The 25,612-nt window shown below is 39.6% G+C and overlaps 1 protein-coding gene across 1 annotated transcript; it reads left to right on the top strand.

Annotated features, from left to right (window-relative positions):
- The first annotated feature begins 1,628 nt into the window (after positions 1-1,628).
- Positions 1,629-25,290, top strand: LOC137286353 (ubiquitin carboxyl-terminal hydrolase 2-like). The gene is made up of 13 exons (XM_067818166.1): positions 1,629-1,692; positions 6,313-7,209; positions 11,271-11,330; positions 13,971-14,097; positions 14,329-14,440; positions 15,588-15,707; positions 16,445-16,509; positions 16,762-16,865; positions 17,162-17,233; positions 17,639-17,717; positions 18,047-18,148; positions 18,544-18,670; positions 23,559-25,290. Exons 2-13 carry the CDS (start codon positions 6,409-6,411, stop codon positions 23,632-23,634), a joined length of 1,845 nt encoding a protein of 614 aa, XP_067674267.1. The 5' UTR covers positions 1,629-1,692; positions 6,313-6,408; the 3' UTR covers positions 23,635-25,290.
- Positions 25,291-25,612: the final 322 nt, after the last annotated feature.

Raw genomic sequence — 25,612 nt, 5'->3', positions numbered from 1 at the left:
AGAGAGAGAGAGAGAGTAGTTTTGACCGGCAGTTTTCATTTGGTCTGTTTGGCACACGTGCAATGGTCCCAGACTATGGGGGAGAGTTAACCCTGTTGCGGCTGGGCTTGTCACCTGTGTGTGGGAGCTTGGGTGTTATATTCTCCTTGAGATGTGTAACAAACCGGCGGACTGGCTGATTGACATAATATCTTTTAGATATGCTGACAGAGTTCCCTATCCAGAAGAACGTTGCCTAGTGACTTGTACATTGTATGGTGTTCCGTGGGAGCCAGCAACAGTTTTGTTGTCAATGTATCTAGCTTTGTTTCTTCCTTGAGTGGCAGTCCAGCAAATGAATTCAAATCGTTGGCAGTCCAGTCGTTGGCAGTGTATTGGGCGCAAATCGACCCTACTTCTGGCCCAGGTCGCCGTTGAACTTTATCAGCATCTGTATACACCAGTCCTCGTTATTAAATACGCAACATGTTGTCACTCAGCAAGTTTTCGTCTATATATGACGAATACATTGAGTCTGGACCGAACAATCCAGTGGTTGACCTCGTGAACAGCTATCTAATACTGAGCAGCGATCACATTTAAGTCATTCAAGTACACTGTATGTATATAACAGCGAGTCTGAACACCAGATCCCTTCAGTTGCCTCTTTAGAGTTTATACAGGTTGATACAGTTTAATTGTCATGGGCATCTTTCAGAAGCTTTGACAATTGTGAGCTCTGGTCAAAGATCCATAGATCCATTTTTGATTCCTAACCGCTTCGTCTATTTTGTGTCCGGACATATGAATGAAACAAACCTCTGACGATTTACATGTACATTATATTTTCACAAAGAAAGGGTCGATCCATTTTCAGCATGGGCTTGTTGACAGGTGCCCCCCCTCCCAATCCAACAATATAATTTTAAATTCGGTACAAATATGGAAATCTCTCTCTCTTTCTTACTCTGTTCACTCTCCCCCCCCTTCTCCTCTCTCTCTCTGTACGTATTTATATAACATCCAAACATAAGAGTCATACTTGTAGAATCGGTTAATTCTTGGCATTTACCATAACCGCCATGAGCTTATGTTTATATACGCTCCAATACAAGTATTTTACGTTCGTTTTGTTATAACTGTGCATAGACTGCAATTAATTGTAGAATAAAACATTTTAGTCGCGTCTCACACTGCAGTTAATTAAGCGATTGAGTGGATTGGTTGAAATTTGTATAGAAGCATAAATCTATATATATATCAATCGCAACTTCTAAAAGTACATTTTCGCCTAATTAAATGAAATGTCATTTATAGCTACTCGAATAGAAGGTCTTTATATTTTTATTTGCAACCTATATGGCAACTCGTTGCCATAGCTACTTTGGAAAATATTCTGCGGAGAAATTCAAAATGGCCGCTTAAGATGCTATCTGTGTAACCACTATTGACGTCCAACAGGTCAATTATTAATTATGTCTGTCTTTTGAGGTATAATGTCGAAAGAAATTCAACAAAGATAACCACATATGTACAAAATAATACATTTGATGATAATTAGACCCAAAATGTGTTTTATGGTTATGTGACTTAAACTCTCCGTCTAGATTATTCCCATAAATCATAAGTTGTAGTGAAGCAGTGTACTCAGGGATGGTGTTAGATTACTGACAGAGAAGGACTCGGTAAATGGAATTCGACCCAAAATTGTTAGTAAGTAAGGATCATGTCTGCTTTTAAATGTAACCTTAGTCACGGTTTTGTGTTTGTATTGCGTTTAAGATGAAAAGATATTGGTCCCGTGGTTCGTTTCTAGGTTGTAGTTGTTGATACATTAGAAGAAACGTCAAACTTGTCGAGTGCTGAGAAGTGCCAAGTGGTACTGGTAGCGAATTCTGACATTTGGCACCGAATCAAACATGGAATGCAGGTGGTTTCGTGCACCTCACAACCTTGTTTCACTTCATAGAAATTTGAATCTCGACATTTGCTGTTCTACACCCTCTGTTTTATGTCTTAGTTTGTAGTTAAATTTGTAAACATTTCAACTTCGCAGATGGATTGTTATAACTGACAGTGCCAATGTCAAATACAGGCCTTCGTTAGTTCGCATCACTGATGTCTAAACATCCCTGATATAAAGGCACTGACTCAAACTGTCAATTGGTACAAAATTTAGAGCAAATTCACTGAAAATAAAAGATGATAACAATAACTATTGTAAACTGTTCCTCAGGAATACTCTTAAAATACACTTGCTGGGATTTCCTTTCAAAAGGATGTCAAACCAGTAGTCGACAGTGTGACAGTGTGACCGGATGTTTGACTGTTGAGTGTTAAGATATTCACTAAAGATGGCATTGAGAGATACTGGATTTCAGTCAGATTTCAAACATAAAGGTCCCAACAACCAGTTGAAATGTTCCTACTTACAGTGTTTGAAATAACCGCCACCCTGGAGACCCGGCGCTGGTTTTTATCATATCGGGCCGGCAGTTTCAAATATGTTTAGGCCTTTATGGCTTTCAGTAAATTATTGGTCAATTTCATGTGGAATGTTGCCTGTTTCCCGTTGTTTCTTTATTAACGTTCGGGAATCAGCCACGATCCATCATGTTATGATGACTTACACTTTGGCTTAGGAATGTCAACACCAGGCTAACAAATACAAACTCCTCTGTGTGCCATAGTCTTAACTTAATTTTGTAGGAACAGTGTGAAAATGTGCACAAGGTAGTCTATTTAGGTATTTATTGGATTGACTTTAATAAAATGGACCTGTTGCAGAATTTATTCAGGGCTTGTAGATTTAAACCCTGCAGATGGAAGCAGGCCCTGATGGCCAGCTATTAAATTAAAGTATTGCAAACATTGTCTACTGACATTGTAATATGATAAGGCATGTGTTTACAGGTAGCATGTTCCATGTAAAGAAATGAATGCATGTTTGGTGTATGGAATATCATGTTCCAAAAAGTCCATCCAAATGAATTATTAATTATCTAATAAGATCATACAGCGTGTAATTTTTGACATTTTATGTGATGATCTGTACATGTGCCTAAGTTTAATATTTTATTTTTAGTAAAAATAACAGGTAAAGGAGTCAATGATCATGGTTTTACAACTCTTTTAGGAATATTACAGTAACATATTGCAGGGAACATTTTAATAAATAGGATTCGCATGTAGTCTTGTCAGGAAGAGAGCAAGGGTTATCACTGGGATGAGTGAATGCTCAGACCACTTGTCTATTGTACCACCCAGCTGGAAATGAGAACTGCCCACTTGGAATGAGGAAGAGTGTTCATATTTTTCATGCAAATAATGAGTTTTTATCATTTGTTTCCTGGTGTAAAAACATTGCCATTATCTTGATAATGCTGGAAATAGTATGTTACTGTTAGCCTAGCAAATCCACAGTTAGTCCCACTGTTATGTTGTTTTGTGTAAAGTGACCAGTGAAGAGGGTATACTTTTCAAATTTTATTCAATTTTGATATAACAGTGATAACTGTTAGCTGATAAACAAGAATTGTATTGATATGGTTAAACTCTTGATAGTTTTCCTCGTACATGCTTAACTAGTTCTTTTTGGTATGTAATCTTGGCTTAGCTTAAAACAGTGGCCTAGAACAAGAAAGGTGGTGTAAATCTTACTGGGTTACTATGAATGGTATCAAATATGGTGATGTATCTTTGGTGCTGGTTTGAAGGCAAATTTTTCTTGTGTCCTTGTTTTACCAAGGTTGCGATAATTTTTTAACAGGATATTATGTAATAGATGTTTAAGTCATAATATTGCCCCAAATACTAATGATATGACTTGGAAGCTGAACTCACCTGCTCTTTCGCCTAAGATCTGGAATAATTCAGTTTTTAATCATATAATGTATATGGTTTTCAGCTATATCTAGATACTGAAAAGACAGCAGAAATGGGCTTCACCAGTTGCATGGATAGTTGAATGTACTTGTACCATGTGTACTTGTACCATGTGTACCTGTACCATGTGATAGTTTTGCAGTTGGGCCAGCTCACTTCCCCTGATCAGATAGACAACACGAACAAAATGCTTTTACGTTTGAATGAGGATTGAACATGGTATGTCCTTAAATGCCCTGGAAATGTTCATGTCTAATATATTTGTATCCCAAACACTTATTTTTGACTTGAAAGAATGCAAAACCTAGGGGGTGGGTGGGAGATGAAATGAAATGTGCTGTACGTCCTGATTTGCCAGATATGTCATGTGACCAGGCAGATGAAACAAGGCCACACCTTAATGTGAGATTGTTTACTAATTTCCTCATGACTTGGTAACAGACAGCATGTTAGCAGCTTGTGCCAGTTAATAATTTTGTTAACCAAGTTTATGGTCTTGATAATTATTTCTTGTCAAAGGTGAGTTTTGTTTGCTAAACAGTCATATGAAATAATGTTTCAATGTAGGTATATTGTCTACTTTGGGTGATTGTTTTGGCTTTGGCTTATGTCTTGTCAGTAATGCAGAATGATTTTGCAGACCAAGTAGGTAAATAAGAGAAGAAATCTTGACAAACATAGAAGGAAGGAGTCCCGAGGCTCCAGTAGTCTGTCAGATATTATAGACGTACACAGGTTGTATTGGATGCATTTAATGCAGGAGCCATATCACAGAGTTCTTCCTATATTAAGTATGTTTCTACCCTCATGGATCTCGTCAGTCGGATTACAAAAGTGGATTTTATATAAAACTGGTTCTACTTCCAAGCTGTTTCAGGTGATATGTAATTAAGTTGTTCATGTGCTGCCCCAGGTGAGTGACATGTAGCGTAACCTCAGAACTACGTTGCATGTCTGGTTACATCTGTATGTTATTCAGTGCAGGATACTTGACATGTGGGCATCAGTCAGTAAGTAAATACTTGCAGTAGTAGTCATCATTCTACAAGACTACAATGGGTAATTATATACTGTGCTGTTACATGATTATTGAATTTTATTGTACACGTATATGATCCTGTACATGATACACTATTAATTCTAAATTTCATGTATCTGCAGAAGTTTAGCTGTACATATGCTGATCGGCTCCTTATGCTGGGCATTAACACCATCAGGTCATCGTCAGACTGGACAGTATAATTAGGGCGACAGCCTCAGAGTAACTACATGTGATTTTGCCCAGCTTGGCTTGAGCCAGGCATTACCTAGAAGACTTGTTGGGTGTTCTTGACAACCTGGTTTCAGAAGTGTTGCATTCCTTTGATATTCGTTGAGTACCTTGAAAATACACTTTAGCACAACTGATCAACCTTTCCGTTTGGCAGGTGCATTTTCTTTTCAACATTACATTGTTTTAGGACAATTTTAATCTGGGTTAATATTTTCCTGTAATTTTATTCATGGCGGTTATGAGGTCAAGGTCATCGTTATGGTTGTGAAGGTTTATTTGCCAGCTACAGTGAGATGTTTTTCTTATCTGGGCATCGTTTTCTTGCTTGTGGTGTTCATGAGTTTGGGACTCATTAAAACCAGGTTGTAGCCTATGTTTTATGTTTGCATGTTACTGAACATGGTGAAGAAAGGTTGCCATCCCTGTTGAAGGTCAAGGAGTTAACATCTTGCAGCACTATTGAAGTATGTCAAATGACAGCATGGGACTGAAATCGAGCCTGCCATTGTCAAGGTCACACTGTCACTCACAGTGAACATACTGAAAGGCCTACTCTACTATAACTAGCACTTTGACAACACTTACATGATCTTTTCTGTCTTCAGTTGAACAGCTATTGTAGATGATTTTTGCTAAATTGTTTGACAGTTTGTGGATCATAGATTTCAGTGTTATCTAGAAAGGCCATGGCCCACACCCAGCTTCAGCATGCTCCTACAGGCTCCCCTTGGCTGGCGTATAGATTGACCACAAGATACATCTACCCTCTCCTATAGTTGCAAAATGTTTACACGGCAACATATGTTTTCTTATGGGTGTTGTTGTACCATAAACCAGCAGTGAGCATTTGGGTCTTAGAATTACCAAGTAACTATTGCTGACAATTATTTTATACCTCTTAAGTTTGAAATTCGCTATTTCACATACCACAGATTTAAGTTGCTGTGGTATTAATAAGCATCCCCTCGCTCATTGTTCTGAGGTATGCTAACATTCAGGACACTGCCCCCTTTTTGACAATGTTTGTGATGTGTTTACTGAACTCTAACAAAGATTTTCATGCCAATAGTCAATGGATCATAGTAAATGTCATTGTATTAGTGTACATAGCTTTGGTTTAAGAAAATACTCAACCTATTTTAAAGATGTCTTAAAGATATTTTTTGCCTTTCCAGATGAACTGGTACGAGAATCTTGAAAGGATGTAGCACCTGTGCCTGTCCAAGCCTCCACCCAGTCGCTTGCACAGGCTGCTCTTGTTGACGTATCCAATGCGTTCCTCCGTTCTGGTTGACAGGATGCCGAGCGTGTCCAACAAGGGATATGTCTCCACGTATGCCTCTTCCTACCGTCCCACCTCCTCCTCCTCCTCCTCCACCTACACCAGGACGCCAAGCACCACCCGCAAATATGGCACACCATCATTCAACCTTGACTCCTCATCCTCGTCAAACTACAGGAGACGTCTTCCAGCTGGACCAGGCCCACTTGATACCTCCGGAAGGAAATTGTCGGAATTTAGTGTACGGACTCGAACCCCTTCCAGCACACGAAATGGTCCACTCAAAGCTGATTATTCACCCAGCACTATTCGAGATAGTGACCACTTGTACGGTACGCTGTCAAACCGGAGGACAGGGTATTCCAACCAGGAGTTTGGGACATCGAGTCGATTGTCTGGAAGGAGGTCTGCCAGCTTGGCCAATCTGAATGATATAGAAAACTTGCATATTGGTGAGACAAGTAAATATAATGCTCGTAATGAAAGGGACTATACGTCTAGCACTTATGCTACAACTCCCAGACGTAGCAGCTATTACCGTGATGAAGATGTCATTGCTGGGGCGAGTCGGACATCATCAAGAGCAAGCCGGGCTTCACTTTCTGTTGATCGGGAGAATTTGAATTCGTCTGGATATGTGCAACGGACTTTGTCGCGGAATGTGTCACGTGATACAAGCCCTGTACGGGAACGTGCATCAACTCCAACAAGAAGATACAGCACTGATGCTCGTGAAAGTCCTTCCGCCACCAAATCTGTCTCAAGGCAAAGTTCAAATAACTCTCTGTCAGTAAGTAACTGAAGACATTTCTTTTTTTTATTTCATAGAAACTGTAATTTGAATACATAGGTCCTGAGATAGACATGGTTACCAGGATCAGAATCTGTCATGTCACAGGATAGATTGCTTAGTATGGTGCCATGGTTGCATATTGAAAATGCAGCCATTCCTCCTTTTGTGTGTCTAAAGATACATTTTCAGACAAGTTTAGTGCATCCAAGACCATACATGTAAATGATGTTTGCCAGGGAATCAGTAAAACTATTCCCAGTGAGGTATCTGTATTCAGCTTGTACAACCTACTACAGTGTCTGTGTAGTGCCAGACTTAAGGAATGAATGAACTCGCATTTTCATACTCTCTTAACCATTACATATGAAAGACTTGTGGTTAGTCGTAAGGAACACCAATTTTTTTTATTGCAAAAAGTGTTGTTAATTAATACCGAGCAATTAAAAGTTGCCCAAAAGTTGCCTCCTTCACTCTTGTCCGCCAACAAAACCACAGACATGTTGTGGATGTCATCAGAGCACTGCAGCGAATTGCAGTGATGTCATGTTAGGAAGGCTTTCCAGTTAGTTTGTTTAAAATGTGTAATAAGATTGCCAATTTGCTGATATCTTTAAGTCAACAAAGAAATGTCAGATTGTTAGCTTGCCATCAGATGCTCCCAGATATCAGGTGATGGTGTCACCATGCACAGATTTCCACAGGACCCTTCAGTTTGTGCTAAATATGTTTGTGAGTGCGAAGCAAGCGTTGTGGAAGCCTGTATGTATTCAATTCGGTGGTTGGACACCTACCTCGCTTTCAAGATAGAGGGTGCTGTTTAGATTTGTCTTCATCAAGTTAAAAAAATTGAAATTTGTTACTAGTACATGATTGATTACCAAAAGGATTTTGCATGCCACCAACTGGAACATAAGGATTTCATCCTCGGAAGCGATCAAGGTTTTGTTTGAAGTAACAATAATTTTGAAAGTAGTAAACATCCACCTCGCTTCCAAGAGTGAAATTGTTATGTTGTAACTATGTGAGCAATGTCATGCAAAGTCTGTTGTCTATCAACCAAATACATATTTTACTACTAGTAGAGAGTAGTTTAGATTTTGTAACTTGGTGAAAGCAGTGCTAAATAGCATATATTCTCAGACTGGTGGATGTTCATGACAGGGTGCAGCCAGTTTTTGAAACCATGTCATCACAATCTAAAGTCAGTTTGAGAATCGATTAGATTACGGTTTGTTTTCATCAAGTTAAAAGATCAAAACTGCTTACTACTCTTAATTAAATATGTTTTTGAATCATGACCAAACAGATTTTGCATGATACTGCCTGTAACAGAACGATTTATAACCATTATGATATCAAGCGATTTTAATAGAATCGTCTCTGAAAACAAGTTGGAAAATATCTTGGAAAATATGCAAAGCAGGTGAAAAAATTAAATGGCTGTAGATTGTAAGCATAAAGCTTTCATTTTTCAAAACAGTTGTCACTATTGCAGTTTTAGACAAACCTATAAACAAGATAATCTACCCTGGAAATGTACATGAATACTACAGCAACCACATAGGTAGACCTCATATTACGTCATGGAGGTGTGCCCCTCTCATTGGTTGAAATTTCGTTCGCGGGAGAGATTTGTGCACTGTTGACAAGATGGTGGGTTGATTGAAGGTAATTAAATGTTGAGGTGTATAGTTTTTTATGATAGTGTTTCATTGATAACAATGTCAGTGAATGATTTAAGTATTTGTACCCCTCTAGGGTATATGTGATCTTTAAAGGATAGGGTATACAGTTGCTGTGTTTGAAATTAACTTTTTTGGCAATTTGCAAGTACTTGCTACTTGAATTAAAAATAGGTAGCAAAATCCTTTACCTTAACCTGCCATTCATCCACTTTCAGATACATGAATGTTGGATATCCATCATAAGTTAGATTGAATTAGATTTTTATTTTTTAGTGACTGAGTAAGAAATAGTCTGATCATTTTGATTGCAACTGTCATTGTCTGTAACACCACCAAAATGTACCAAACTAAAATTTTTATTCATGAACTTTGATTGTAAAATAAAATAATTGAACATTTTACTCATGAATAAATAGAACTTTGCTTGGTACAGATTTACCGTTTAAAATGAAGATGCATACATAACTACACCGCACAACTTCATGTTATGGTGAATGTCCGTTATGAAACATAGGAAGCAGTAATGTTATATCATGTATATTTTTACTAGTTTTCTGTAGCAATTATGTGAGTTTTACATTATGTTTGTGACCAACAAAAGCTCCGATGTGCAATATTTCTTTGAAAATTACAATACCATTACCACTATTGTTAAGTTTGCAAGTGAAAGTGCACAACTGGAGATCTGTACTTTGAAAATAATGTCTAACTGATGAACTTAAGCGGTTTCATTTATTATTACAGGTAGCAAGTTGTTGCTACTTACTCTTTACTTTCATTTACTCTTGGCCTTGTTCTTGTGTAGCAACATGTAGAATAATCCCACAGATGGAATTCTTACCTCACAGGCTTGCTGGTTAGCCTGTTTGTTCTGTTGGACAGTGAGTCCTTCAGATTATGGTGGTCTGGTTTGACCTGTATAATGGGATGGGGCATTTTATGTCAGTCACGTCATGTGAGGTCATCTGTGTGGTGAACTACACCCAGCTTCATGATCTCACTGATTATAACCCTCAAGGCACTAGAACCCTAAAATTATGTATTCAGATTACAATATGAAATTAAAAAGTTGGAATGGATTAATGCAGTGTGTTGCATTAATCGACTCTCAAGCACTTTACCGATAGAACTTCATTTCAAGTGAACACCTGAGAGTTATGTTCCTTAGAATGCTCTTCAGGAATATCCTACATTGTGAGTTGTAACTGAGGCCAGTTTGGCAAACACTGACAACACTGTGCAACAGTTTTTGATGTATCAATCATTATTCATACTGAAGGCGACATAGTGCACAATGTCATAGAAAGGATAAAGGTTGACAACTTATGGATAAGGACATCGTCATTAGCAAGAAAGTGTCACCTTATCAGGATATTGATACTAATATGTTGGGACATTTGTTTTCTTAACTCCCAACAGAATGGACAAATTAAAAGGAAGTGATATTCATCTTCTACACAATTAAGATCACAAAATGTACAAATTCTATTTTCCCTCTAGATTTTATCATATCTCCCTGTTTCTACTGCCAAGTAATCTGAAGAACATCTAAACCGGGCGAATGCCTCTTGATATTTCTTGATATTTAGGGGAAACAGATAATTTTCTCTATGGATTTAAACATTCTATAACACTATAAATTAACAGAAACATTTACTTGACAATGACAGTGCTGCATTCCATTCAATATGTTGACTTTGCCATCCATGCCCCAAACCTATTGTATTTAGCAATTCTTGAATGTTAGTCACCCAGTTAGTCTTACTGTTGTTATCGTACATTAACATTATATCATAACACATCATGTCTAGGGCATCGATCAGATGGCATGTTTGACAAAGGTATCCAATATTTTATTATTCTCACTTTAGCAAAAAGGTTTATGTGTGTGTTTTTGATGTACATAGGTTTGATAACATGCCATATAGGCAAGTGTTATTTATGTGTTTGGAAGCTACTTTCCTCCAAGTTTCGATCATTGATATCAGGCAAGTCGTAGGGGATAATACGTCTGTTGTATCCGTAGGAAGGTAAGTCGGTACATATGCCCCACCCACTATATACATAATAAACCAAATATTCTCAAAAAGCATGACATTGTATGTCTAACATCTACATGTATGTTCATGCAGGATCCATGTTTGAAAATTGATGTTTATTGATGAAGTTGGAGTTGCTTGATTGGATTGGATGTTTTATGTCAGCTATATCACGTGATGCACCAAGGAGGCCAGCCGTATGATCAACAATGCCAGACTTGATGAACTCAGTGAATATTATTAGGTACATTTATGCAGGTTATTCATGATTGAAAAGTCCTGTTTACTAGAAATTCTGATGTTTTGATGAAATATGTATGTTCCTACTTTTCAGGGAGCCTTGTCTAAAAATGCTAATGGTGGGAAAGTTGGTCTTCGTAATCTTGGCAATACGGTAAGTCATAGCTCTAAGGGTAACAAATGGTGTATTGCTTTAGTGGTTTCAACAACTCAATTTGACACCCAGTTTTTAGCGATTTAATTTGTCTGAGTATGTGTCTGCATGATTAAATTAGATATGCTGTCTGATATTTCCTTGGATATAGCTATGGAAATCGATTTCAGAGTTTGTGATCCCAAATTATGGAGTTCTCATTTATGGTTTTTGTGTAATGTTGTGAAAGGGATTGCATCCCGTTATGGGGGTTCTCAGCAGATGGTAGAATGTCTGTTAACTTAAAAGGTAGCAACACATGATTGACTCACTGTAATGATGAGTAACAGCAGATGATTGAATGTCTATCAATGCTGGGTCACAGCAGGTGATTGAATGTCTGTCAATGCTGGGACACAGCAGGTGATTGAATGTCTGTCAATGCTGGGACACAGCAGGTGATTGAATGTCTGTCAATGCTGGGACACAGCAGGTGATTGAATGTCTGTCAATGCTGGGTCACAGCAGGTGATTGAATAATGTCTGGTACATGGGGGTAACAGCACATGATTGAATATCTGCAACACTGAGTGAGTGTGAAACATGCTACCTGTGTGCATGACGTTGGGCCACGCCTACTTTCCTGATGAGTGTCAGGCATATGAGAGTGAGTTTGTTCTCGAGATGTATGTATAAATCTCAAATTGTATATAATGTTTTCAAACAGGAAACTACATGGGACAACCCTTGGATATCACTGAATTAGCAAGGGGAACTTTGTTTTGAATTGTCCATCAAATTTAGATGATCTTTGGTGAAGTGTTATTTAGTTTGTGGTGATGTTTAATTTGAGCATAAAGGACACCTTGTTCTGATTTCTGACAAAGATTTTTCATATATTAAACAATGAAGACAAGTAAAGGGATTTGATCTTACGCTCCTAGATTTCCTTCCCATTAAACAACTCCAAACATTGCCCACTTCACACGAATCACAGGACCTCTGTAAATAGCACGATAGACTTGCTTTTACCAGGAAGTGTAATTGCAAGCTTCACTGTAGGGAGCCAGCAGATGAGCTCTGCGAGAAGGTGAGAGTATTTGTCCTGGTGCCTGTGGAATATTGGTAATTAGAGACCAGAGAGATTGGATTGCTTTTTACTGGAGTAATAGGTCCAACATGAAGTGTACAGGAGTTATAATGGTATTGATTTCTGTTGGAGGACACAGGTGTTGCATGTAGCCATCTTGTCCCACGAGGTTCACTGGTGCAGAGTTTTGTTTGATTTTCGTGAGTGATGAAACATTGTGTTGCACGATGTTCAGGTGTAAGTACAGGCAGTGGAGCAGACAGGATTATTGGGAGGCAATCTCAAATTGATTTTCCTTTCATTTTGAGAGCTTTTGTGATGTTTTTTCAAAGTTCCTGTGCTAGATTGCCATTGGCACATTAAAACAGTAATGACAAGGTTAAACATAGTATACGATCCTGTTGTCAGAAGGCCAGTGCAGACAATTCAAGAAGATCTCTTGTAGATAAAGTACATGATACCTGGGATGGAGACCCATAAAGATCTGACTTAGAAATGACCTTCAGCAACCCATGCTTGGCATAAAGTGGGAGTATATGGGATCGGGTGGTCAGACTTGCTGACTTGGCGACACATGTCACCGTATCCTAATTGTGGAAATGGATACTCATGATATTGATCACTGGATTGTCTGGTCCAGGTTTGATTATTTACAAACCGCTGCCGTATAGCTGGCATACTGCTGAGTGCGGCGTAACTCAAACTCACTCACTCACTCACTCACCAGGAATGGACCCATATTATTATGAGTGTTGCACCATTCTGAAAGTTACTATTAGTCATCTGTTTGATAGTTAAGCATAAAATCATAAATATCTTAACCACAACTGTTTGCATATTGAGAAGCACCATAATGTAAAATGTTAGGTGCAATTGTTTGAGTAATGATGTCAGTGTCGGTTTGCCCATATTTTCATCAGTTTCTAATTTAAACTGAAAAAATATCGTGCTGTCATTTGAAGAAACTAGTGAAGAACAACCATGATCTTTTTGTTACTTTCACCTGTCAACAAGCCCATGCTGAAAATGGATCGACTCTTTCTTTGTGAAAATATAATATGTACATGTAGAGGATTGTTTCAATCGTATATGCAGACACAAAATAGATGAAGCGGTTAGAAATCAAAAATGGATCTTTGACCAGAGCTCACAGTTGTCAAAGCTTCTGAAAGATGCCAATGACAATTAAATTGTATCAACCTGTATAAACTCTAAAGAGGCAACTAGAGGGATCTGGTGTTCAGGCTCGCTGTTATATACATACAGTGTACTTGAATGACTTAAATGTGATCACTGCTCAGTATCAGATAGCTGTTCACGAGGTCAACCACTGGATTGTTTGGTCCAGACTCGGTGTATTCGTCATATGTAGACAAAAACTTACTCAGTGACAACATGTTACGTATTTATGTATACAGATGGTGATACAGAGAGAGCGAGCTGTCATACATTCACTCATGCACTCACGCTTTTAGAAGTTTACGATGTGAAGTTAGATAGGTGGGTTTGTGGTTCTTTTGAGGATCAGTATGATATTTGACCAGTTTACATTGAGGTCTGTTTTATTTCAGTGCTTTATGAACTCAGTGATCCAGTGTCTGAGCAACACACGGCCACTCCTTGAGTACTGTCTGAAGGACGACTATCTGATGGACATCAACACTACCACCTCCAGTATGAAGGGTGCCATCATGAAAGGTGAGTGATTGTCTGAGCAACACACTACCACTCTTTGAGTACTGTCTGAAGGACGACTATCTGATGGACATCAACACTACCACCTCCAGTATGAAGGGCGCTGCTCAATTCCCACATGCTTTCAATTTTTGAAGCCAATTATGGTATCCCATGTGTGATATTGTTAGAGTATTACTGAAAGTGGTGTAGAACCCAACCTACTCAGTGACTCGTGTCCTGTGACTGTTCCAGCGTATGTGAACATTATGCAGTCCATGTGGAAGGACCGGTCGGACACATACATCAGTCCCAATGCCTTCAAGACCCAGATACAGAAGTTTGCACCTCGATTCATGGGTTATGCGTGAGTATGCCTTTATCTTTCATCAGGTGTCTGACTATTGTCAGATATATCTGCCCAGTGAGTGAAAGATTTGTGATCACAGGCCACAATATGACTCAAGTTTCATGTTTTGGAAAATGATGTTGCGCTACCTGCATGGCATACATTGGACAATACAAAGACTCTCTATACTGTGTGTGAATATGTGGTTATATTTGGCTAAGGGGTGGGTCAGCACAGCACTGCCTTGCTTGAACCTAGTGGGTAGTGTTTGAGGAGAATTAGCTTTATATTTGAAGTATTGGCTGAACTTGTAATTATTGTTAACCCATGATTTGTATCATATCCTCTGCACTTGCTTGAGATGTTAAAAAATAACTAGTCATGGAATTAGGTGAAGGGAGATAATTTGAAAATAAATAAAAACACCAAATGTTTTCCCATAGACTTCTATAGTAACCATATATTTTTCTAAAAATGTCCAGGCTATCAACAGCCATTCCATGTACACATGGGCACAGTCTGGCCTCTAAGCTACAATAAAACACAAGTTGTGGCCAACTTGTCCGGCACATTTGCCAAGCACAGGAAGCGGAACACATCAACCCCCAGCTCCGCACCGAATGTCACCTACTTCAAACTATATGTACACACATAAGCATAACCCATGGTGATAAAAATGACAGCACTAAACGCTTAAACTTTGTGGTCAGTTTTAATAACAGGGTGGATGTGCTTTTAAAACACATACACATCTTACACTATTTCATCCAATCACAGCTGTCACAGGCCTCTGTCCGTTTGAGTTGTTTCCATACGGCAGCATATGATATTGATCTAGTGTAGTGGAACCTGCATCCTCTGTCCGTTGGAGTTGTGTGCCTACAGCTCAGCCAAAGTTTACGTTTGTTGGTTCAAATCCAGGGTTGTCCACATTACATTTCCTTGTTTGTCTCTACAAAGTGTTATCTTCAGTTGGATGTTATGAATTGGGAAATTTATAGTTTTAGAATGTTTACTGGCATCTGTACTGACTTAGTGAGAAAACTAACCTAAGATTAAGAGCGGGTGATAATCTGCTGTTGCTCTCGTAGGTTTGTAGTTTTTGTGAAATGTTTCTTCCTGTAATGACTATGACTGTATTTGTGGGGGGTATTGTATTTTCCAGACAACAAGATTCTCAAGAGTTCTTGCGTTACCTCCTGGAGGGACTACATGAGGATGTGAACAAAGTGACAGCAAAACCCAAGCCTATTGTGTTGGAGGACAACAAACTGGAGAGAAAGAGGTACAGACACCATGTTTGCCTCATGTGAAACTGAAGGTCATGTTGTGCTCAGTATCACAGTGTCTAAGAACCTTCTCTCCTCAGTGTCACAGTGTCTAAGAACTTTCTGTCCTCAGTGAAGCAGTGTCTGGTAATATGTTATGCTATTACAGCCTGTTTGTGTGGTGTTGAGGACAAACAAAACTACAGTGATCCTTGTCCTGTTTTACTTGTGTTTGTTGTTTGTTGTTGGTTGTTTAATGCCTCACTCTATAATATTCCAGCTGTGTTGTGATGTTAGTAGAAATTTGAGGTCAATAATTCTGGTTGAACTTGTTGAAAACATAAACATGTTAATAGTGTTTGCCCTAAACCCTGCAAAGTGGCAAGCCCTAAGTACTAAGCATGAAAAGTGGTTATAGGTACAATTGAAGTATTTCCAAGCAAACAAGGCCATAAAGACCTGCAAAAAACAAAAGCTGTGGGTCCGGCTGGTTTTTGGTCCACTTGGGACCAAAAGACCAACATTAACTTCAAACACTGCATACTAATCAGTTGTTTCCTTGAAGCAGAACTATGGTTTGTTACAAACTCTGAGACTGTACAAAAACAACATTCTATCAAAGCATATTTGAACTTTGCTCAAACAACATGCTGAAGTTGTGATGTTTTCCAGGACGACAGGTTCTGGACTACATGTAGACACAGAGAGCTTCTGTGTTGTGACAGAATGCCTGAGGTTGTTGTTCTACTTTCAGTGACAGCGAGAAGTCTCACGAGTATTGGCGAGCCTACCTCAACTATGACAACAGTAAGATTGTCGGTAAGTTCAAATATCCAGTGACCTGCTAGATGATGGTTGTGTGAAAATGTGACACAGATTCTTATATAGAAGGTGCATATCCACAGAACTATCCCCCTTGTTTGCCACCTCCACTTCTAAATGCCACTCTAAGAAGAAATGCTGTCTTCGTATGTGAGGCGAGTGTTACAATTAGGAGGAATTTTCCTTGATAAAGTGCATGTTTTTCGTATGTAACTGGCTTTCTTCAGATTTGTTTGTTTACAATTTCAGACATCTTTGTTGGCCAGTTAAAGAGTGAGCTCAAGTTCTCTCAGTGTGGGCACCGCTCTGTAACGTTTGACCCCTTCTGGGATCTGTCGCTGCCTATTCCTAAGGTAGGATGTTGAATTGTTTTAGCACAGGGTCTTGTCTCACCAAGCCAAGTCGTGGTTGTAGTGCTCAGAGTCTTGTATCAAGTCTTGGGCTGCCCAACTCGGTGCTATGTGTCTGTCTTGTAAAGCAGGGCCCTACATATATCTTGGAGTATTTGTGTCCCTCTCTATCAGAAGTACAGGACCTAGGGAAGCACACCCAGCTGTCTTTTTTGCACAAATCAGTAAAGATTCCCTCTCAAGGTTTGCAGTTTGAACCTTGTTTACTCTATTACTTTAATACTGTATTCCTTTTACAGAATCGAAGTGAGGTGAGCCTTGATGACTGTATTCGTCTCTTCATGAAGGAAGAGGACCTCCAGGACGAACCGGTCAGTGCACACCTGTTGTTATCCATACACCTCCATAATAGCACATTATCTGCAACACTGGCAGCATCATGCAGTCACTTGTATTGAAGTGTTTATGTCATGGCAGATGAAGACATCACACTGTCATTGTTTAAACTCACTACACAAACTAAAAGTTGTTAAAATGTGATCCAGAACCGATTATTGTCAGGCCACTGTCATTCATCATGGATATTTCTGAGTGACGTATAAAGGAAAAAAATCCAAAGTTGTGGTGTAAAGTCAGCATGACACTGGTGCTGATTTGATTATATAGGTAAAGTATTGCTGAGCATAGGGTTAAACGATGGTCACTTGCTCAAGAGATGGTTACCATGTCCACATTGAGGGTATTGCAGAGATATATAACCCGTCTCTATGTTTCAGATGTGTGCTAAGTGTAAAGAACGACGACCCTGCACCAAGAGCTTCTCAATACACAAATTCCCAAAGATTCTTGTTCTTCGTATCCTTATTCATAAACGACGCGAAAGTCATGGCATTATGTTGTTCAGGCTCCAAGGCCAATTGACTGATAGAGTTGTGTCCCATTGCTGTAGCAGGATCTGTATTCTCCAAGTTATGACATAGGTTTTGTCAACACCATGGACATGCTCAATAGGTGCATAAGGTGATATTTCTGAAATACTGTTAAAAACGGCACGAAACCCAGCTCACTTTTCAATAATGTTTTAAACACATTACACGCAGAATTTATCGAACACTCTATTGTTTGTGTGTGTGGTTGTCAAAGAAGCCTAGAAACAGTGTGATTTGTTCCTTGACTACTCCCAGACTTGAAACGCTTCAGCCAGGAGAAGTTTGGGAGGAAGCTGACGACCAGTGTGGAGTACCCCACTACCAGGCTGGAGCTGAAAGACTATGCTGCCGAGAGAGGTAAGGGAGGGTATTGAATGTTGAAGACAGGCAGGAGTCACCTGATGAGAAAGGGGTCATGAAACACAGAAATGTTGTGTTCCTCAGAATAAATAGCCGAGTTGATGTCCATAAGTCTCTCCCTTCTGTATATCACTTCTACATGCATTTAAATGATAGTGTTTGTTGGTTTGTGTCAACTTGTTTATATTGTACAACAGGCACAAGTGTACAAGATGGCTCAAATAATAAATCATGAGTCAGGATAAGTATAAAATATAAATTTTATCACAAAAATAACATGATTGTGTACAAACGCATAATATGATTTCATGACTTCAAGATGGTTCAAGTAACACAAAATTGCAACACAATTCAAGACATGCAAGATGGTATGCAAGTTGTGTATATTTCAGGGGCATCCAATATGGTTTACAACTTGTATGCCGTCAGCAACCACTCTGGGGGAGTGCACTCCGGCCACTACACGGCAATATGTCGACATCCATACTCAGGGGAGTGGCACCTCTACAACGACACAAGGTAAAGACTCAAGGAATAGCACAGCCAGTGACTTGCACAGCAGTACTTACGGGTGTCATGGTTTATGGTAATTCTTGGCTCATGATTCAAGTCTCTTGTGAATCATGGAGAGGGTTGTCAGACACAGTGTCGTGGTTTATGGTATTTGTTGGCTCATGATTGTTGTCTCTTGTGAGTCAGGTGATGTGCAGGTGTACTGATGGTGTAATATGTTCTATGTGCAAATACTATACCAAATATAGCAGTGAGGGGCATGGTAGTTCCTGAACCACATTATTTTCCATATTGCCTAGCCCTCTCTGCAATGCTAAAGCCCTAAATGAAGCAATTCTAGATTTTCACGTTCAGGATATCTGGTCTCCCTGGGGCTCCTTTTCAATTTAAATGGGTTTATTTGTTACAATCCAAATGATATATTCAGAGACTAAGAGTTGGAGACAAAGAGACTAAGTCTATGGGCATGACACTGTATACTGATGATGGATCAAGGTGATCCTACTGCATGCAAAGTGTGTGGCAGTTGTTGGAGAAGTATGTTCATTTAGCAAGGTTTTCACACTTTAGAGATTTTCTAAGTGCAAGTTATGCATATCATGACTTGTGTTTATCTAAGACCAAACTGAGGAAGATGTGACAGTGTGACAGAGGTAGTAGGTTGGCTGTAAGGTTCTCTTTAGGAGACTGATTTCGACTTCATACAATGGAGGCATATATTTTATTGTAATTTAGGCTTGTATATATGTTGATCTAATCAAACTTGCAATTAGTATTTTATAACATTTATTTGTTGTGTAATGCCACACTCAGCATTATTACATCTGTCTGGCTGTGGTCTGTAAATAATCATGCCTGGACCAGACAATGCAGTGATCAACAGCATGATGTCATCTATAGGGAAAACACACCAGGTTTCTGTGCTGTTTGCTTCTCCTGGGAAATATGACTGTGCACATTGCTTGCATTGTCGACTTGGAGCTAAGAATTTTTCCTTATCCTGAGTCATGCTAATTGCTTATCTCCTCTTCCCTGGAGACGGTAGTGGAACACCTGGAATCAATAGAAGTTCCCTTCTAAAAACAAGCTGACGTAGAATACACTCACCCACATGTAGCCTCCCGTTTCCTGCGCCTAGGTCATGTGACCGGCCATGCTTGTCACACTCTCCTTATCGCCCGACGTTTGCGGCTGGAGGCACCTGAGGGTCCCGATATGGCAATAAGTTCTTTCTTTATTTTGGTCTTTAAACTAAATTCTGCTTGTATACGGTATTTGGATTTTTACATGCATTATATGTTATCAAATTTGTCATAATTATGTCTTGTTAAGCGTATATTTCTTCAATTGAGACTTAGTCTCAATTGATGAAATCGTGTCTGCTATGTAGATTGCGGCTGTCGGCGGTTGATCCTCGTTTAATTTGCCAGACGTGCAAACCCATATGTTCTCCAAATAAATTTTGCATAGAATTGTCTGATGCAGAATTTACTCTCTATACATGGTCTGTTTACAGATGTGTTAGGGACAAGCAACGTTGGCTTGCATTAGTCATGTCTGAAAACAAGTGATTTAAATTCGGGTAATTTGTTAACTACGTCTGCTGAGATTCATTCCAGTGAAATGTCTGGCGTTTCTCTGGGGCTATGTCTGGGATCCCCTGTATCTCAGGAGAGATCTTCCTCAGAAGGAGGGACATCTCAACAGAAGAAGTCTAGGTCATCAAAGACGAAATCATCTTTTTCGAAATCATCAGAGTCATCATTCTTCAACGCAGAAATTGTTGGAGAAGAAATCACACTCGCGTGAGTGCACTCGCGCCAGTGAGGATTTCCACTTGCGTGAGTGCACTCGCGAGTTCGCTCATCAACACAGAAGGTCTTCATCACTCTCCCCAGTTCATTGAAGGCACTGTCGACAATCATCACCCCCCTTAGCTGTTGACTCTTATAGGAGGGATAGTCAACAGGGAATGAATGTTTCACTCTCATGGAGGGATGAAGATAGACATTATAGAGCGTCATCATCAGAGGAAGACCATTTCGGACTCTGAAGTTACATCAGGGATCACAAATGGACTTGACTTAGCTTCACCATCCAAGGACGCTAGTGAAGCTAATACATATATGATGAAGGATGACAACATTAACACACTTACGTTCCAGCTGATACCTCTGATATCTACGATGTTATCTACGGCATTTAAGTCAGCAACTAAGTTCCAACAACATCATGAGCCGTCGTTCAACATGTGTCGCTTCCCTCTACATCATATGGAGCCATTCGTCAGAGCACCAGACGTGGATGAAGCTTATAAGGTTATCAGTCCAGCCCGCAATAAATCTTACAATGTAGATGACAAGAGGCTTGCACAGCTCGACACAACTACGAGGCGTTCTTTCTTTGGACTGGCTCTCATTGCAAAGTTCAGTAATCCCGATAATGAGGAGGAAAGAATGATCCTGTCAACATTGGTAACTCAGAAGAAGGATCAGCAATTTGTGGCCAATCACTTAGCGTCTACTATGGCGGATTGAATTTACTTCGTTGACAAGGTCTCCTATCTACAGTGTCATGGGATGAGAACTTTACCAAACCTTTGTATCAAGTTCCATGGTGAGCACCTACTTTCTTCGATGGGAAGTCCAAGCTCTCCATTGTTCAAAGAGCAAGTGATAAAACATTCAATATGCGTCTTTTCGTCGCTCCTGTGGAGGAAACAAGCGCCCCCAGACATCCACCAGTGCGTCTAGGGGTGGGAGAAGAGGGTGTTATTGAAGATCAGGTTCGGAACGACTGGAGTCTTCCACCCTCAGCCGTTCCCATACAACCATCTCAAATGGGTGGATGTCTTCAACTCTACTGGAGAAGTGGGGGATTCTCAATGATGAATACGTCACGAAGATTCTTCGAGATGACTGCAACATACCACTGCAAACTACACCTCCGATCACAAGAGATGACAGTATTATCTTTGATGGAGAAATTCCGACACATCTACCTGGAAGACAATTTGCCTACATCAGCTTCAAGCGGTGGTAGTTTTTTTCACGTGCTTTACTTGTCTAGACATGTGCTCGCCAAACAGCATGGTTACGGACAGGAATAAATGCTAGCAATGTATCACCGTTTGAACCAAGCTTCACGATGATCAGTTGTCTGCTACACTGGTGACATCATGTCTACATTCTGATTGGTCTCTGAGAGACAACACCCTGCAAACAAAGCAGGTGACATCATGTCTACATTCTGATTGGTCCCTGAGAGACAACGCCCTGCAAACAAAGCAGGTGACATCATGTCTACATTCTGATTGGTCCCCGAGAGACAATGCCCTGCAAACAAAGCAGGTGACGTCACGTCTACAGTCTGATTGGTCCCTGAGAGACAACGTCCTGCAAACAAAGCAAGTGACGTCATGTCTACAGTCTGATTGGTCCCAGAGAGACAATGCCCTGCAAACAAAGCAGGAGACGTCACGTCAACAATCTGATTGGTCCCTGAGAGACAATGCCCTGCAAAGAAAGCCGATAACGTTACATCTACAATCTGATTGGTCCCCAAGAGACAAGAGAGTATGATTTTATTATTCTAGTGTCAAAAAGTCGTCTACATTCGACTTACAGTTTTTTCAACGAGGGAAAGATGTTGTTACACACTAGATTAGCAGTCTACAGCGTCATTTGATTTTTAAGGCGACATAGAGATCTTCTAACAGTAGACTCAACGCTGCCTATCAGGAGGCTGGGCAGCAATGAATGATAGTTTGTGATCGGACAGACAGACATCCAGCTATAAATAGACTTCCTTGGAATGTCAACTCGTTCGTAATGAACAGCGTGGATGATTTGAAGACAAAGAATGTTGAATCTTCACGGCACACAAGCTCATCATGAGAGAAGTCAACTCAGTCTACAGGTGGACTTCACTATCAGGCTACTAACTCAGCTTGGATGACTTGAGAATCTGAATTCCTCGGGATTTGATTCATCACTACATTGAAATACATCGCTGTCCCAGAGGATTGGTGGGTCAAAGTTCAACAAGTTCTACTCTCTCCATTATCACTATGTCAGTGACAATATCTACTTGATCTGATCACGTCACCTCAGGGTATAACCAGACGAAGACGCCTATTACTGCGTCTATGACAGCGGTTCCTGAGTCATGTTTCACGTCCTGACTGGTTTACGATGTGGGACATCGTGAGAGCATACTCGTTATGGTAGACTTGCCAGTCAATACCTGCGCAGGAAAAATTATTGGACGTATTTTTGACAGCCAGCAGAATCCGGCATGGCCTGACACACCGGCATTTCCAGAGGATTCTGTAAGCAGTTAGCATGAGTCAGGATAAGGAAATATATGTAATTTTCTGAATAAATTGATATTTCATACTTATCCTGACTCATGACAAAATCCCTCCCAGCCGCCCCACACAGGCACGCTGAATCCCTATATTCGCGTGTCGGGCAATGTACAAGGAGAGAGTAACAAGCATGGCCGATCACATGACCTAGGCGTGGGGAAAAGGGAGGCTACACATGGGTGAGTGTGTTTTACGGCCGCTTGTTTTAGAAGGGAACTTTAAGGGATTTCAGGTGTTCCACTACCTTTGCCAGGGAAGAGGAGATAAGCAATTAGCATGACTCAGGATAAGTATAAAATATCAATTTTATTCAGAAAATTACATTTTTGTTTTGAGGATTCAATCTGGCTTGAACGGAAGTGTGACATCCATATTGGAAATGATGTCGGGCATGAAGTAGAATGTACATGATGATGATGCACAGTCCCTTTCAACTCACATGCCAAGATATCAAAGCTGATTCATCTTGATATCAACCCCAACTCTCTTGGTTTGGAAGATGCTAATTCGTCAATTGCTTTTCAGGGTCTCACCAGCGAGGTCCAATCAAGCTGTGTCATCTGAAGGCTACCTTCTCTTCTATGAACAAGCAGACCACTAGTCACATGTTGTGATCAAAGCACACCGATTGGTTTCCAACTAGGTCACATGGCTAGTTTAAGCTATGTGACAAGAAAGCTGTCTTGAACCAGAGTTTGTTTGTCAAATGGCTCCAATTCTATATGTTCTATAAATTATTGCATTTTTATGCAACTAGTTGTCAAGATACTGTGATACTGATATATACTAAGTGCTCTGGCCTAGTTTACTTGTGTTGTAATGGCTGGTCACTCGTTTCTTAGTCATTGTGTAATGTCTACTTGTCCCATATTTATAGAATGTTCAACGTATATTTAATGTGTGAGGAAAACGTAGTGAAATGACTATTCATTTGCTAGAATGAGATGATGAGAAAGTTACCCAGCCAAAGCTTTTTGATGTTTGTGAACTTTCATGAACTTTCAGATTTCTTCCATTACTTGCAACCGAATTGTAATGCATAAGTAATATGCATAATTGTTGTTTGATTGAACTGATTTAACTTGTGTTTGTTTGCATTTTGAAAGTGTCATTAACATATTAACAGTTTCACATATTGCAGGAGGGAATTCTTTGAAATTTCAGAACTTCACACTTTACTTAAAAAGGTGACCAAGTTTACAAGGAGATATATTATTGTATCACTGTTTTTCATTTCAGTATGTATGTAATCTACCTTGTTTGTTCAAGTCTGTTTTCCAGTCAGGAAGCAGTTAAGCTTATCCTCCATGGACCTGTGTGACTGTATATTCCATGAGTTCTTGTGGTATAAATTGTTGTCACACCAGGTCCATAGTTGAGAAGCAGTTGATGGTCATTGTCCACCTTGTCAACAGGAGACTGCTAATACAAACAGTCCATACAGAGACACAAACTGATTAAGCATAATAATGAAGTTACTTCTTTTGAAAGTAGTATCATGTTGAGTGAGTTTGTTAGTCATGTACTGCATGTTGAGTGACAGGCAGGGCTGGTTGTGAGGTTAGAAAAAAAACCTCCTGCTTGTATGGAGGTATATGAACTATATGAAGTTATACATGCTGCTGACTCAGCAGTACACATAGAGATGCTGAAACCTCACATGATAGCAACACTGACACTTTACACACTTCAAGCTGCCTCACTCACAATAGTTGGGCCAGGCAAATTATTGCTCTTCATACTAGGATGAAAAAATAATGTTTCTGATCTTTATGACAAAACTGATGCACATTATGGAACTGTTAAGATAACTTTTGCAACATCTTAGTGGACATATTTCTCATCTGAGGACGTGACTTTTTGTCTGCTGCCAAATATGTTGAAACAAAGAATGAATGAAAATAGAATGAATTGATATCAGATATGTGCATGTTAAGGCTAATCGTAGCATGCATCATTTGATTGTTTTGTGTGGGTATCACTGTGTGTATTGATCTATTGCCACGTTATTACATTATTTATTACATTTTAGTTGACTTGGCAAATTTAGAGTGCACTGATTTGAATGTGGGCCAGTGTCTAGGAAGCCTCCACCATGATATCCGTCCTGATTGAAAGTTACATTGTGTGTCTACAAACTCAAAGAATTCTCAGTCTTATCAACATACTTGAGTTTTATATAGGATTTGTATATCCTTGTTCCTGGTCACAATAGATTGTTTTCTTGTGTATTTACTGATTAAATATTTATATGAAATGTATGTATGACTGTGATGAACTTTGATGAGAAATTTGATTGATCACTGTGAAATGAATACATTCTGTTTTGACACCAGCCTCATTTTAGGTTACTACATGTGCATTGTGCCAGTGTTTGAAATTTTACCACAAACTGGTCATGTTGGAAACGTAATGAGCCCAGCCCTAGATTATCCTGCTGTCATTATGTATGTAAAACAAAGTCAGGTTCCTCTGGACATGTAGGACACAAAGAGACTGTAGTCAGGGAAGGGAGCTTAGAACATGTATCAGATCAGACATTGTGACATTAGTTGGTACAGATCTAACTCAAGACTGCT

Source organism: Haliotis asinina, chromosome 1 (assembly GCF_037392515.1).
Source record: "Haliotis asinina isolate JCU_RB_2024 chromosome 1, JCU_Hal_asi_v2, whole genome shotgun sequence".
NCBI classification, from domain to species: Eukaryota; Metazoa; Mollusca; class Gastropoda; order Lepetellida; family Haliotidae; genus Haliotis; species Haliotis asinina.
The sequence above is the reverse complement of the archived record's forward strand: the minus strand, read 5'-3'. Positions and strand labels throughout refer to the sequence as shown.